Raw genomic sequence first — 13410 nt, 5'->3', positions numbered from 1 at the left:
AAATGCCTTAGTGACACTTTGTTTTTTCTGCTCCAGGATCCAATCCAAGATCACTCTTGACATTAATTTTTATGGTGTTTTTGTCTTTAGTCTCCTTACTCCTGGAACAGTTTCTCAGCCTGTCTTTTGTCCTTCATGACACTGACATTTTTTAAAAGATAGGCCAGTTGCTGTATAGAGTGTTCCTCCATTTGGATGATCTGATGGTTTCCTCAGGAATAGATTCAGGGTATGCATTTTTGTAGGAGCACTAAATACCTGACGATGCGCTGAGAATCAGTGCATCACAAGAGGCACGTGTTGTCCCTCTGTCCCATTGTTGGTGATATTAGCTTTCATCTCTTAAGACAGACTCCATCACGTATCTCTACTCGTAAAAATGCCTGTTTCCTTAGGTGAAGATAGTGTTGAGTCTATAAAAAAGCAAACTTAGTGGTTTTAGCATCCTTTGAAGGTTCTTGCCTGCATTTATTATTTATTTTTTTTAACATCTTTATTGGAGTATAATCGCTTTACAATGGTGTGTTAGTTTCTGCTGTATAACAAAGTGAATCAGCTGTACTTATACATATATCCCCATATCCCCTCCCTCTTGCGTCTCCCTCCCACCCTCCCTATCCCATGCCTCTACGTGGTCACAAAGCACCGAGCTGATCTCCCTAGAGATGCAGCTGCTTTCCACTAGCTATTTATTTTACACTTGGTAGCGTATATATGTCCATGACACTCACTTCTCCCAGCTTACCCTTCCCCCACCCCGTATCCTCAAGTCCATTCTCTATGTCTGCACCTTTATTCCTGTCCTGCCCCTAGGTTCTTCAGAACCTTTTTTTTTTTTTTTTTTTTTACATTCCATATATATGTGTTAGCACACGGTATTTGTTTTTCTCTTTCTGACTTACTTCACTCTGTATGAAAGACTCTAGGTCCATCCACCTCACTACAAATAACTCAATTTTGTTTCTTTTTTTTTTTTTAAAGGAATTCCTTTATTTTTATTATTTATTTATTTATTTTTGGCTGTGTTGGGTCTTCGTTTCTGTGCGAGGGCTTTCTCTAGTTGTGGCGAGCGGGGGCCACTCTTCATCGCGGTGCGTGGGCCTCTCACTATCGCGGCCTCTCTTGTTGCAGAGCACAGGCTCCAGAAGCGCAGGCTCAGTAGTTGTAGCTCACGGGCATGGGCTTAGTTGCTCTGCGGCATGTGGGATCTTCTCAGACCAGGGCTCAAACCCATGTCCCCTGCATTGGTGGGCAATTTTCAACCACTGCGCCACCAGGGAAGCCCTCAGTTTTGTTTCTTTTTATGGCTAAGTAATATTCCATTGTATATTTGTGCCACATCTTCTTTATCCATTCATCTGTTGGTCGACACTTAGGTTGCTTCCGTGTCCTTGCTATTGTAAATAGTGCTGCAGTGAACATTGTGGTACATGACTCTTTTTGAATTACGGTTTTCTCAGGGTATGTATGCCCAGTAGTGGGATTGCTGGGTCATATGGTAGCTCTATACTTAGTTTTTTAAGGAACCTCCATACTGTTCTCCATAGTGGCTGTATCAATTTACATTCCCACCAACAGTGCAAGAGGGTTCCCTTTTCACCAAACCCTCTCCAGCATTTATTGTTTGTAGACTTTTTGATGATGGCCATTCTGACTGGTGTGAGGTGATACCTCATTGTAGTTTTCATTTGCATTCCTCTGATGATTAGTGATGTTGAGCATCCTTTCATGTGTTTGTTGGCAATCTGTATATCTTCTTTGGAGAAATGTCTGTTTAGGTCTTCTGCCCATTTTTGGATTGGGTTGTTTGTTTTTTTTGATATTGAGCTGCATGAGCTGCTTGTATATTGTGGAGATTAATCCTTTGTCAGTTGCTTCATTTGCAAATATTTTCTCCCATTCTGAGGGTTGTCTTTTCATTTGGTTTATGGTTTCCTTTGCTATACAAAAGCTTTGAAGTTTCATTAGGTCCCATTTGTGGTTTTTTTGTTTTTATTTCCTAGGAGGTGGAAATAAAGGTGGGTGGGTCAAAAAGGATCTTTCTCTAGGAGGTGGGTCAAAAAGGATCTCGCTGTGATTTATGTCATAGAGTGTTCTGCCTATGGTTTCCTCTAAGAGTTTGCTAGTGTCTGGCCTTACATTTAGGTCTTTAATCCATTTTTAGTTTATTTTTGTGTATGATGTTAGGGAGTGTTCTAATTTCATTCTTTTACATGTAGCTGTCCAGTTTTCCCAGCACCATTTATTGAAGAGGCTCTTTTTTCTCCATTGTATATTCTTGCCTCCTTTATCAAAGAGAAGGTGACCATATGTGCGTGGGTTTATCTCTGGGCTTTCTATCCTGTTCCATTGATCTACATTTCTGTTTTGGTGCCAGTACCAACCATACTGTCTTGATTACTGTAGCTTTGTAGTATAGTCTGAAGTCTGGGAGCCTGATTCCTCCAGCTCCGTTTTTCTTTCTCAAGATTGCTTTGGCTATTCGGGGTCTTTTGTGTTTCCATACAAATTGTGAAATTTTTTGTTCTAATTCTGTGAAAAATGCCATTGGTAGTTTGATAGGGATTGCATTGAATCTGTAGGTTGCTTTGGGTAGTATAGTCATTTCCACAATGTCGATTCTTCCAGTCCAAGAACATGGTATATCTCTCCATCTGTTTGTATCATCTTTAAGTTCTTTCATCAGTGTCTCATAGTTTTCTGCATAGAGGTCTTTTGTCTCCTTAGGTAGGTTTATTCTTAGATATTTTATTCTTCTTGTTGCAATGGTAAATGGGAGTGTTTCCTTAACTTCTCTTTCAGATTTTTCATCATTAGTGTATAGGAATGCCAGAGATTTCTGTGCATTAATTTTGTATCCTGCTACTTTACCAAATTCATTGATTAGCTCTAGTAGTTTTCTGGTAGCATCTTTAGGATTTTCTGTGCATAGTATCATGTCATCTGCAAACAGTGATAGTTTTACTTCTTTTCCAATTTGTATTCCTTTTATTTCTTTTTCTTCTCTGATTGCTGTGGCTAAAACTTCCAAAACTGTGTTGAATAATAGTGGTGAGAGTGGGCAACCTTGTCTTGTTCCTGAGCTTAATGGAAATGGTTTCAGCTTTTCACCACTGAGCATGATGTTGGCTGTGGGTTTGTCATATATGGCCTTTATTATGTTGACATAAGTTCCCTCTGTGCCTACTTTCTGGAGGGTTTTTATCATACATGGCTGTTGAATTTTGTCGAAAGCTTTTTCTGCATCTATTGAGATGGTCATATGGTTTTTATCCTTCAGTTTGTTAATATGGTTTATCACATTGATTGATTTGCGTATCTTGAAGAATCCTTTCATCCCTGGGGTAAACCCCACTTGATCATGGTGTGTGATCTTCTTAATGTGCTGTTGGATTCTGTTTGCTAGTATTTTGTTGAGGATTTTTGCATCTATGTTCATCACTGATACTGGCCTGTAGTTTTCTTTGTTTGTGACATCATTGTCTGGTTTTGGTATCGGGGTGATGGTGGCCTCATAGAATGCGTTTGGGAGTGTTCCTTCCTCTGCTATATTTTGGAAGAGTTTGCGAAGGATAGGTGTTAGCTCCTCTCTAAATGTTTGATAGAATTCACCCATGAAGCCATCTGGTCCTGGGCTTTTGTCTGTTGGAAGATTTTTAATCCCAGTTTCAATTTCTGGGCTGGTGATTGGTCTGTTTGTATTTTCTATTTCTTCCTGGTTCAGTCTCAGAAGGTTGTACTTTTCTAAGAATCTGTCCGTTTCTTCCAGGTTGTCCCATTTTATTGGCCTAGAGTTGCTTGTAGCAATCTCTCATGTTCCTTTGTATTTCTGCAGTGTCAGTTGTGCCTTTTCCTTTTTCATTTCTAATTCTGTTGATTTGAGTCTTCTCCCTTTTTTTCTTGATGAGTCTGGCTAATGGTTTATCAATTTTGTTTATGTTCTCAAATAACCAGCTTTTACTTTTATTGATCTTTGCTATTGTTTTCTTCATTTCTTTTTCATTTATTTCTGATCTGATCTTTATGATTTCTTTCCTTCTGCTAAGTTTGGGGGTTTTTGGTGCTTCTTTCTCTTAATTGCTTTACGTGTAAGGTTAGATTGTTTATTTGAGATGTTTCTTGAGGTAGGATTGTATTGCTATAAGCTTCCCTCTTAGAACTGCTTTTGCTGCATCGCATAGGTTTTGGGTTGTCGTGTTTTCATTGTCATTTGTTTCTAGGTATTTTTTGATTTCCTCTTTGATTTCTTCAGTGATCTCTTGGTTATTTAGTAGTGTATTGTTTAGCCTCCATGTGTTTGTGTTTTTTACAGTTTTTTTCCCTGTAATTGATATCTAGTCTCATAGCATTGTGCTCAGAAAAGATACGTGATACGATTTCAGTTTTCTTAAATTTACCAAGGCTTGACTTGTGACCCAAGGTATGATCTATCCTGTGCATTTATTATTTTTAAGGCATTTGCAAAATTGGCTTAGATTTTAGAGTGATCACTGTGTCTGACAACAAAGAAGAGACCGTGGGGAGGATAGGATGGGAGCAGGGAGACCAGTTAGTAGGCTGTTGCAGTCATCCTGGGAAGAGCTCATGATGGCTTGGCCCGATTGAATGGCAAAGTAGAGATGGAGAAAACTGATTGGGCCTGCCTATATTTTGAAGAGCCAGCAGGATTAGATAAGGGAATGTGAGAAAAAGAGAATAGCCAAAGGTTTTGGCCTAAACAACTGAAAGGATGAAGCTGCCATTTACTGGAAGATGAGCAGGTTTGAGGAGGGAAACCAAGAGTTTCATTTTGTACACATCCCAGTTCTTTTGTGAATTACAGAACTTGTCTTCAGGATCGTCTTCAGGTAAAAATCCCTTGAACTTGAAGCTTCTTAGTACTTAATAATTAGCTCTACCCCTCTGCAAAGAGCAAAAGAATACTGTATGCACATCCTGAGTTACAGTTCCAGAAACAACAAAGGAAGTGTCATCTTTGGAGGACCAGGGTCATAGAAGAGTTCTCAGGCAGGTTTCCTTCCTTGGACAATAGCTAGTGGCTACAGACCCAGTCTTGCTCTCAAGGTTCAGCATTGGCTTTTGGCATTAGTGATTGACACAGGTTTTCTACCTGTCCTGTTAATGGGCGCCAGGAGCCCCTGTCAGAAACTCTGTTTGCACCAAAGGCCATCTCCGTTCTCCTCAGTTGAAGCATTGCCAAGGTGTTGCCCGCTCATGGCTTCTTGGTAGGGATCCTTTGCAAGGTGATGCACAGTGGGGAACAGATGACCGTGGGTCTGCAAGTGAGAATCTTTCCTAAAGAATGTTGTTTTCCTTTTCTATGACTTTTGGCTGAGGAGGTTTACGATTTTCTTCGAGAGACTGAACTCAAAGGATCCACTCAGATCAAATCACAAACTAAATGCTTTTGCCAGGTTTCATCTTAAAATGGAAACTTTGTTCTTCTCAGGAATCAAAAGGTGTAAAAGAAAGCTTTTCTAAAACCATTAAATATGTTGAGAACTTTCTTGGTTAAGCCTAGTGGAATGGATTTTCTTTAAAGATAATTGACTTATACTTTTACAGTGTCCCAACAGTGGCAGTGATTAGAAGCAACACACAGGGCTCTGTGTTTGCTGCCGGGTAGCATAAGCCCCAGCAATGTTAATTAAACAATCACAGTTGAGAGGCAGGCATTTCCTGGGGATCAATAATAATCTAGAAGGAGTTGGTAATATAAGACCCAGCCGGTCACTAATCTTTAGGATGTATCTTGTTGCCACTATCTTCATTTTTATGAGAAGGGAAGATATGTTGACAGTTATAAAATTTGTTTAGCAGATGATGAAGCTGCAATCGATACAGCCAGGGTGTTTCCAAAAAACATACACCCTTAGCTCCTAGCAAAAGATTGTGGGTCAGCCATCATTCAACTTACTATTTGGTTTATGGTAGTAATTTGGTCAGTCGCCAAAGCCTAACCCTTTGGACCTGGTGCAGCAACTCTGTGGGACTTCCTCTGCTCTCTTTAAGCAAAGAACCAATTCTGCGTGGATGAAATACATATGTTGGCATTTTATATTCATTTGTATGGGCAGTAGTTCTCAATCTGTGGTCTGGGTATGATACTGAGAATCTTTCAGGGGGTCAAAATATATTTTTATGTATTTTAAAATATAGTATCAATCAAAATATAAAACCAAAAATATTTTCATGATAATACCAAAATATTCTTTGCCATTTTCATTCTCATTCTCTCAAAAGTAGGGCAGTGGAGTTTTCCAGGTGCTACATGATAAGCGGCGATAGCAGTCTGAGGGCAAACTGAAGGTGCACTTGTGTGTTCTTGGATTTTGACATTCTGCACTACATGATTTTTGTAACTTCCTGTGATTCTGTTATTTATTTCAAAATAAAAAAGTTTTAAGACTTCTAGTACAATAAATAGCAATAGATACAACTCACATAAGCAAAAGCACTTTGAGGTCATTAGTAATTTTAAGAGTTACTAAAGGGTCCTAACACTGAAAAGATTATGAACTGCTGCTACAGGATATGTAAATAGGATAGAAGTTTTCCTTCCTTTAGGAACTTGAAAGAAGTTAACCTTTATTTTATGTACTCTCCACCTTCCACTTCCTGATGTTCTCCTTACTCTGGAGCAAAGGAAAGTGAGCAGAACTCTTTACCCAACAAATAAGATAGGTGTTTGGAATAAGGTATCCAGTTTGTCTCATTTACTTCATCAGTGATAATTTTACCTGTGGTTCGTGTGAAAGAGTTTCTGAAGCCAGAAAATGATTATAAACTTATTAAAGGTGCAGACTTAACAACATGGGGCGAAGGTTCAAGAAAGACTAGGTCTCTAGAGGAGAGCCACCCTCAGGCTGATTTTAAGAAGAAAGTCACAGTTAATCCAGGGATGAAACCTTACAGCTTTTGGTGCCTTGAAGTTACACTGTTAGGCTGCATTCTGATGTAGTAGTTTTACACGTGTACTAAGTATCTTTTTTTTTTTTTGACTGAGGTAACATTGTCTTACTAAAAAAGATAAACATCCATCCACACTTGGATGTAACTGACAACTTCCTGCAGCCAGTTTTCTAGGCCACCAGCTTCCTTAGATATGTAGATACTGCCACATAGTTCCTTTCCTTTCCTTTGGCTAGAGATAGTAGGTCTGGGAAGATATGTTCCTTTCAGCAATCATGGTTGAAGGGTTATATCATAGAAAGGAAGAACTGGACATTGCTTTGTGTATCATTGCTTCTTGTACAAAATTTCTGTATTAGGTCTTCTGTCAGAATAGCCTAGAATTCTAAAACAACACATTGGAAGTGAAAAGGTGGGGGTCTGCTCCAAGCTGAGGTGCTGCCCTGTTCGTTAACCTGTGGCCTGACCCTTCAGTCTTCGCTTCCCTGGTGTCCTCATCAGCAGCGTTAGTCCTGTTTAGAGAACAGGCCAGGGATTGACTTACTGAAAAACACCTCTTTAATACCTCATTTTTAAAAAAACGTGTTTTGTCCAAATTTTAAACAGGTCTGTGATGGTGCCTTTTGTTGAGAGGGCTCCCACAGACTCACCTGAGTACCAGAACCATCGCTGATGGAGGCGGGGGAGGCTAGCAGAGTGCACTTAGGCTGCTCTTCTTTATCTATCTGGTGAAGCATTTTACAGGGAGGAATAAAGCCTCCCGGAATAGAACGGTCCATTGAACAGCAAATGCCAAATACTGGTTTTAAGAGAACACTGTCAGCTGTTTGGCTTTTTAAATTCTTCACGTTAGAAAACTCATAGGAGTTTACTTTGCTCCTGACTTAATACTTTCCCATTTGAACTTTGACTACAGTTTTTCTCCCAGAACAAGCAAAGAGTTTAGCGAAAACCTCCATTTCTTGTCTGTCTTCTTTCCCAATGATGATGGGAAATGATGATGAATGGATTTCAGTGTCTTTAAACTTTATGATTTGTGAGTTGGACTGTACCAAAACTTAAATGCTGAGTTATCTCCTGTAAAGCTAATTTGGGCCTAGGTGACCCACAGTTACATTTGCTTGTAAACTCTACTTTAAGGTTAAGAATACTGGCCCCACCTGGGGAACCTCAACTCTATAGGGCAGGCTTGCACCATTGGTAATTCCTGCTTTTCTTGAACACTCTTGCAATGAGTTGGAGGGGCACATCTGACCGTCCTGAAACATTTATATGTGTCCAGAATGTGCCCGTGAACACTCCAATTTTACCTTTTTGTCCTTTCTCTTACCTCTCCTCTCAATTTCATAGGGCGATATCCATGAGGATTTTTGCAGTGTTTGCAGAAAAAGCGGCCAGTTGCTGATGTGCGACACATGCTCCCGTGTGTATCATCTGGACTGCTTGGACCCTCCTCTGAAAACGATTCCCAAGGGCATGTGGATCTGTCCCAGATGTCAGGACCAGGTACTGTGGGTGGGTCAGAAAGGACGAGGGACGGAGGAGGAGGAGAAGGACCTCCTTTCCCCTCTAAGCGGAGGGAATGGCCGAGTCTCTTTCCTTTCCAGTAGTTCTCTGAGCCACATCTGCCCTGTTCACAGCACAGCACTCGCCCCCACAGCATCCCTCCTCTCAGAGGTTCTCTGTTCATGCAGCAGTGACTCATGTACAGGTGGAAAGACCCTAACTGCTTCCCTCTGTTTGAACTGACTTGTCTTTTCATTACCTTTACACTTAAAAGTCCATAAGACTGTCTGCCTCATTCTCTAAAAATGGTCCAAACTCAGCATATGGTTGAAACTCTGGAAATAAAATCCTTAAAGGAAAGTGCCCAATGGATCATTTAATTCAAATAAGAGCAGTTTTACTTTTAACCTGTGTCATCATCAGGATCAGAGAACTAACTATAAAAGTACTGTCTTAATATTTCATGGATTTGAAAGAAGAAAAGAGAAAGCCTCTTCCCTCCCTTTTCTGTTTAGTTTCTGATTTTTTATTTAAACTATCCATGTATCTTTATGTCTTTATGTTTTGTCTTTTTTTTTTTTTTTTGCGGTACACGGGCCTCTCACTGTCGCGGCCTCTCCCGTTGTGGAGCACAGGCTCCGGACGCGCAGGCTCAGCGGCCATGGCTCACGGGCCCAGCCGCTCCGCAGCATGTGGGATCCTCCCAGACCGGGGCACGAACCCGTGTCTCCTGCATCGGCAGGCGGACTCTCAACCACTGCGCCACCAGGGAAGCCCTATGTTTTTATTATAAGCTGTCTTGAGACCTTTTTGGAAGTAGGCAAAAGTATAAATATTAAGTAAATAAGCCCAGTAAGCTCAGCAAGCTTTGGGGTCCTGCTCAGTTCTTTGGAATCCTGATTTGAGGGAATTCTGGTTTTCCCCTTTAAATCTTGGTCCTCATCCTTACTGTCTCCACGATGTAGTAGAGACAGTTCTTTCTGTTCTCTTCCTGATGCTGCTTTGTGACCCTCTGATAATTTTGTACTCGGGGTCTAGATTATACTTCAGTACTTGGAACTGATATTTGATTTCCTTGGTCAGGCTGTCTTTGAGGCACATATAAGCTAAAATTGCGACAGGCAGCCCATGTCAGGTCAAGGACGAAGCTGCCAGAGTGGCTGCTGCCGTTATGCAGACTTGCAGCTTGTGTGCTGGTGTTTCTGACCGTTGGGAGTAGTTGGGGGTCGTGTAGCAGGCATGAAAAGATGGAAATGCCTAGCCAGCTCCCAGCCTCTTTCCAAGCCAGGGCTCAGGTGGCTTGTCTCTTCTTGCCATTGACCCTCATTCCTTCAGGCTGATAACTGGGACTTTGTAGTCCAGAAACTATAGACCAGGGTTTTGCAACACTGCCACCATAAATCCTTCCTGGATTTTGTCTGCCAATAGCTACAGACACTGTTGCTTGTTACTACACAGTGGATGTGTGTTTGTATATCTTTCTCAAGGGTAAAATTCTAAAAATCTTTTCAGATGCTGAAGAAGGAAGAAGCAATTCCATGGCCTGGAACTTTAGCAATTGTTCATTCCTATATTGCCTATAAAGCAGGTAAAGAATTATCCATATTGCCTTTTGTATAAGCCTCCCTTTGTTTGAAAAACAAAAAAAAGTACTAGGAGACAGTATTCGTTTTGTTTTCAAGAGGAACTGCAAAGTTAAAAATGAAAAGCTTTTATTGAACGAAATAAGTTTGTTGTAGCACTTTCTTTGGCGGGGAGAAATGAGAAGTGATATTTATGTAAAGCCAGGCCCAAGCCACCGACAGTTTTCTTAGCGTCCCTTTACATATAAAAGGGAAAGTCTAAGTGGGCAGGTTCTGTGCACTGGCTGTGGGTCTTGGGGAGCTTTGAGGAAGATTATCTTCTTTGGCAAGCCTTCTGAACTTAGCGGCCTTTTCAAAGAATTTATTGTCAAAAACAAGTTCCTTTTTCTTTTTTCCCAGCAAAAGAAGAAGAAAAACAGAAATTACTTAAATGGAGTTCAGATTTAAAACAAGAACGAGAACAACTAGAGCAGAAGGTGAAACAGCTCAGCAATTCTATAAGTGTAAGTAAGCCTCATGCTTTCGGTGATAGGTACAGAGGTACAGAACTTTCTGTGTACATAACAGTACGTGTGGCTCTCAAGCGCTGATTCCTTCCTTCAGCTTATTACCACTGTTAACTTGGGTGGTTGCAGTTTGCTTCCACTTCGAGTTTGGCCCTCAGGTACAGGTGGCCATTTGGTATATGGTGCCTTAGCCAAGCTCTGGAACATCCTCTTGGCTTTGACCTGAGAGAAGATTTTCAGTCTTCTGGCTGAAGAGATCGAGTAGCAACTACAGCAGCATAGCCAGCACCCCTGTGCGCTCCTGAGTGTGTCTGGGAGGAGAGTGGAGCCGCCTGGCACAGACCAGGCCCCCGCGTGTAATTCTTCCCATTCGACCTAGCTAGTGGGTCCATCTGCACGGCTCTTTCCTCCCGCCCCCTCTTCCACGCCTTGCTGATTGCCTCTCCAGGTTTATCTGACTAGCCTGAGGAAGAGTGCTTTCTAGAGACAAGCTCTGGAAGTAAACACTACCCCTGGCTGACCAGGTAGAAAAGAGGTTTGTGTTTGCAGCAGGGATTCAGAGGCTCCTCCTGACAGGAGCAGGCTTTCTTTTGCATTGAGTAGGTCCCCTTCTTGGAGTGAGGTGGCCTCAGCCCTCATGGACGCCAGGTGGTGCCCTGGACTTGGTGGCAGTCACGCTGTCTCTCCTCATCATACTGCCCGTGGCTGGCAGGTTTCACATCGCTTTTCTTGCCTAGAACAGAAGCCAGCAGGTGCGGGAGGCCAAGTACAAAAGGGCAAAAGACTACAAGTCCCTGACCAAGCAGAAGGCCTTCTGTTGGCTGCAGTCTTTGGTTCTCCTAAATATCACTAAATATCCCACCCCAGGCCCTGCCTCTAAAATCTTGCAGACCCAGTGATCCTCAGCAGGCCCTCAAACTGAACTCAGATGCCACTGGCTTGTGTCTGCCCCGTAAGGCTCAGCCCAGTCCTGAGCGTAGCAGCGCCATTAGCAAGGTAGACGCATACCCAGACCTGCCCAAACCAGCCTCGGCCCAGCTGTGAGAGCTTTTCCTTAATGCCTTTTGTTTCGTAGTGTTATAGTGGTAGTTCATGTTTGGTTTTAAGTCCTAGTGTCAAGTAGTGGGCTTTTAAGCCACTCACTTGCCCTCTCTCTCTTGCCTCTTGGGCCTCGTCCTTCCCTTGGGTAGCAGCAGCCACTCCAGTGTGGAGCAGAACGAGGTCTAGGGGCCGCACACTAGTCCACAGGGATTCTTTTATCTGGAGAGGGCTGCCAGGCCTGTCAGAAAAGCCGGAGGCTCAGTGCCACTGCCCTTCTCATTGGCTGCAGAAATGCATGGAAATGAAGAACACCATCCTGACCCGGCAGAAGGAGATGCACAGCTCCCTGGAGAAGGTGAAACAGCTGATCCGCCTCATCCACGGCATCGACCTCTCCAAACCCGTAGACTCTGAGGCCACCCTGGGGGCCGTGTCCAACGGCCCGGACTGCCCTCCCCCTGCCGGCGCCAGCACCTCCACGCCGGCGCCCTCCCCGCCCCCCTCCTCCTCCTCCTCCCAGAGCTGCACAGCGAACTGTAACCCCGGGGAAGAGACTAAATAACAGAGCCCTGCTCGGAGAAGCCACGGGATCCCAGCGGCAAGGAGGGCAAGACACTGAAGACTCTAGACAAGCAAAGCCGGATTTCTTCTGGAAAGTACAGAATTCTTTTGGTTCTTTGGTTCCAGAGAGAGAGAGAAGATGCTTGTGCCGGGTGGCACCAGAGTTTGCCAATTGATCCTTCTTATTCTGTGTGTACATGCAAAGACTGGACCACGCCACATGAAACCGTGCCAGCTGGAGGCTCTGGGCCAGCACCACGCCGAGTGGATAATACACTTGCTCTCCCTGTTACACGCCAGTGTGTGCCTGCGGCAGCCCCCACCACCACCGTGGGCTCGCTTTTGTTTTGTTGGGTGGGGAGAGGGGACGGGCCGCGGGGGTGGGGGGAACAGGTTCCAGACCCTTATTTGCTGAGCTGTTTGTTTAGGTAGAGAAGACAAGTCCAAAGAGTGCGTGGGCTTTCCTGTTTCTAAACTTTCACTACTATAAAACCAAAAAGAGGAAATCGAGATTTAACCAACCCCAGTGCCCAGAGGAAGGGATGGGGAGGGAATGGGAGGGAGCCAGGGTGGGGAAAAGTATATCAGATACGCAGTATTTCATATGGTCTGGGGCGGGCACCGTGCACGGAGAGACGGACACCGGGAACAGCCACCAGGGTCTTCTCCGGAGCACTGCGCTCCCCCACCCCTCCCCAAGCTCCCTCCCTGCTTTGGCAAATCGGCACCGTCCCTGTGGTTACCTTCCCTCTCCAAGAACAAGCAGACCCAGGCCTCAGGTGGCCCTTGCCCCGGGGCAGGGAAGAAGGGTGTGTGTGTGTGTGTGTCGAGCAAGGAAAAAAGGTGGATCAGTGATTTTACTTGAAAACAAGCTCCATCCCTTTTCTATATTTATAAGAAGAGAAGGTCCTGAGCGAAGCAGCACGCGACCCAGGTGTGTGTGAATTGAATGGAGACGTTGCTTTTCTCTTTTTTAAAAAATTTTTGTTTCTGTTCTTTCTTCTTTAAAAAAAAGTTTTATTTTGTTGTTTATTTTACTTTTTTGGTAACAAAAACTAAAATAAGGAATAGAGAAGCTGTTTTTCAGGCTGACAGTCCAATTAAGGGTAGTCGAGACCTTGCATGGTAGAATAGGAATCATAGTGTCAGTGAGGTCCAGTGAGTCTGTTTGAGTCCTTGTGTCATCGTTCGGGGCACTGTTTTTTTATGCAAGGGCAAAAATCTTTGTATCTGGGGGAAAACAACAACAACTTTTTTTTTTAATTAAAAAGGAAAATAAAAGAGATTGAGGTCTTCCTAGT

The 13410-nt window shown here is 43.1% G+C and overlaps 1 protein-coding gene across 19 annotated transcripts in view; it reads left to right on the top strand.

The window, feature by feature from the left end:
* PHF21A (PHD finger protein 21A) overlaps positions 1-13392 on the top strand; it is a 191645-nt gene extending 178253 nt beyond the window's left edge. For all 19 annotated transcript variants that reach the window (XM_059068419.2, XM_067037188.1, XM_059068420.2 and 16 more), the window contains 4 exons: positions 8263-8418; positions 9931-10006; positions 10401-10504; positions 11838-13392. In XM_059068419.2, the coding sequence (XP_058924402.1) occupies positions 8263-8418; positions 9931-10006; positions 10401-10504; positions 11838-12110 (609 nt within the window). In that variant the 3' untranslated portion in view covers positions 12111-13392. The remainder of the gene's footprint in view (positions 1-8262; positions 8419-9930; positions 10007-10400; positions 10505-11837) is intronic.
* The last annotated feature ends 18 nt before the right edge of the window (positions 13393-13410 follow it).

The sequence above is a fragment of the Kogia breviceps genome, chromosome 7, assembly GCF_026419965.1.
Source record: "Kogia breviceps isolate mKogBre1 chromosome 7, mKogBre1 haplotype 1, whole genome shotgun sequence".
Lineage (NCBI taxonomy): Eukaryota > Metazoa > Chordata > Mammalia > Artiodactyla > Physeteridae > Kogia > Kogia breviceps.
Note: the sequence above shows the minus strand (reverse complement) of the source record. Positions and strands in the feature narration are given on the sequence as shown.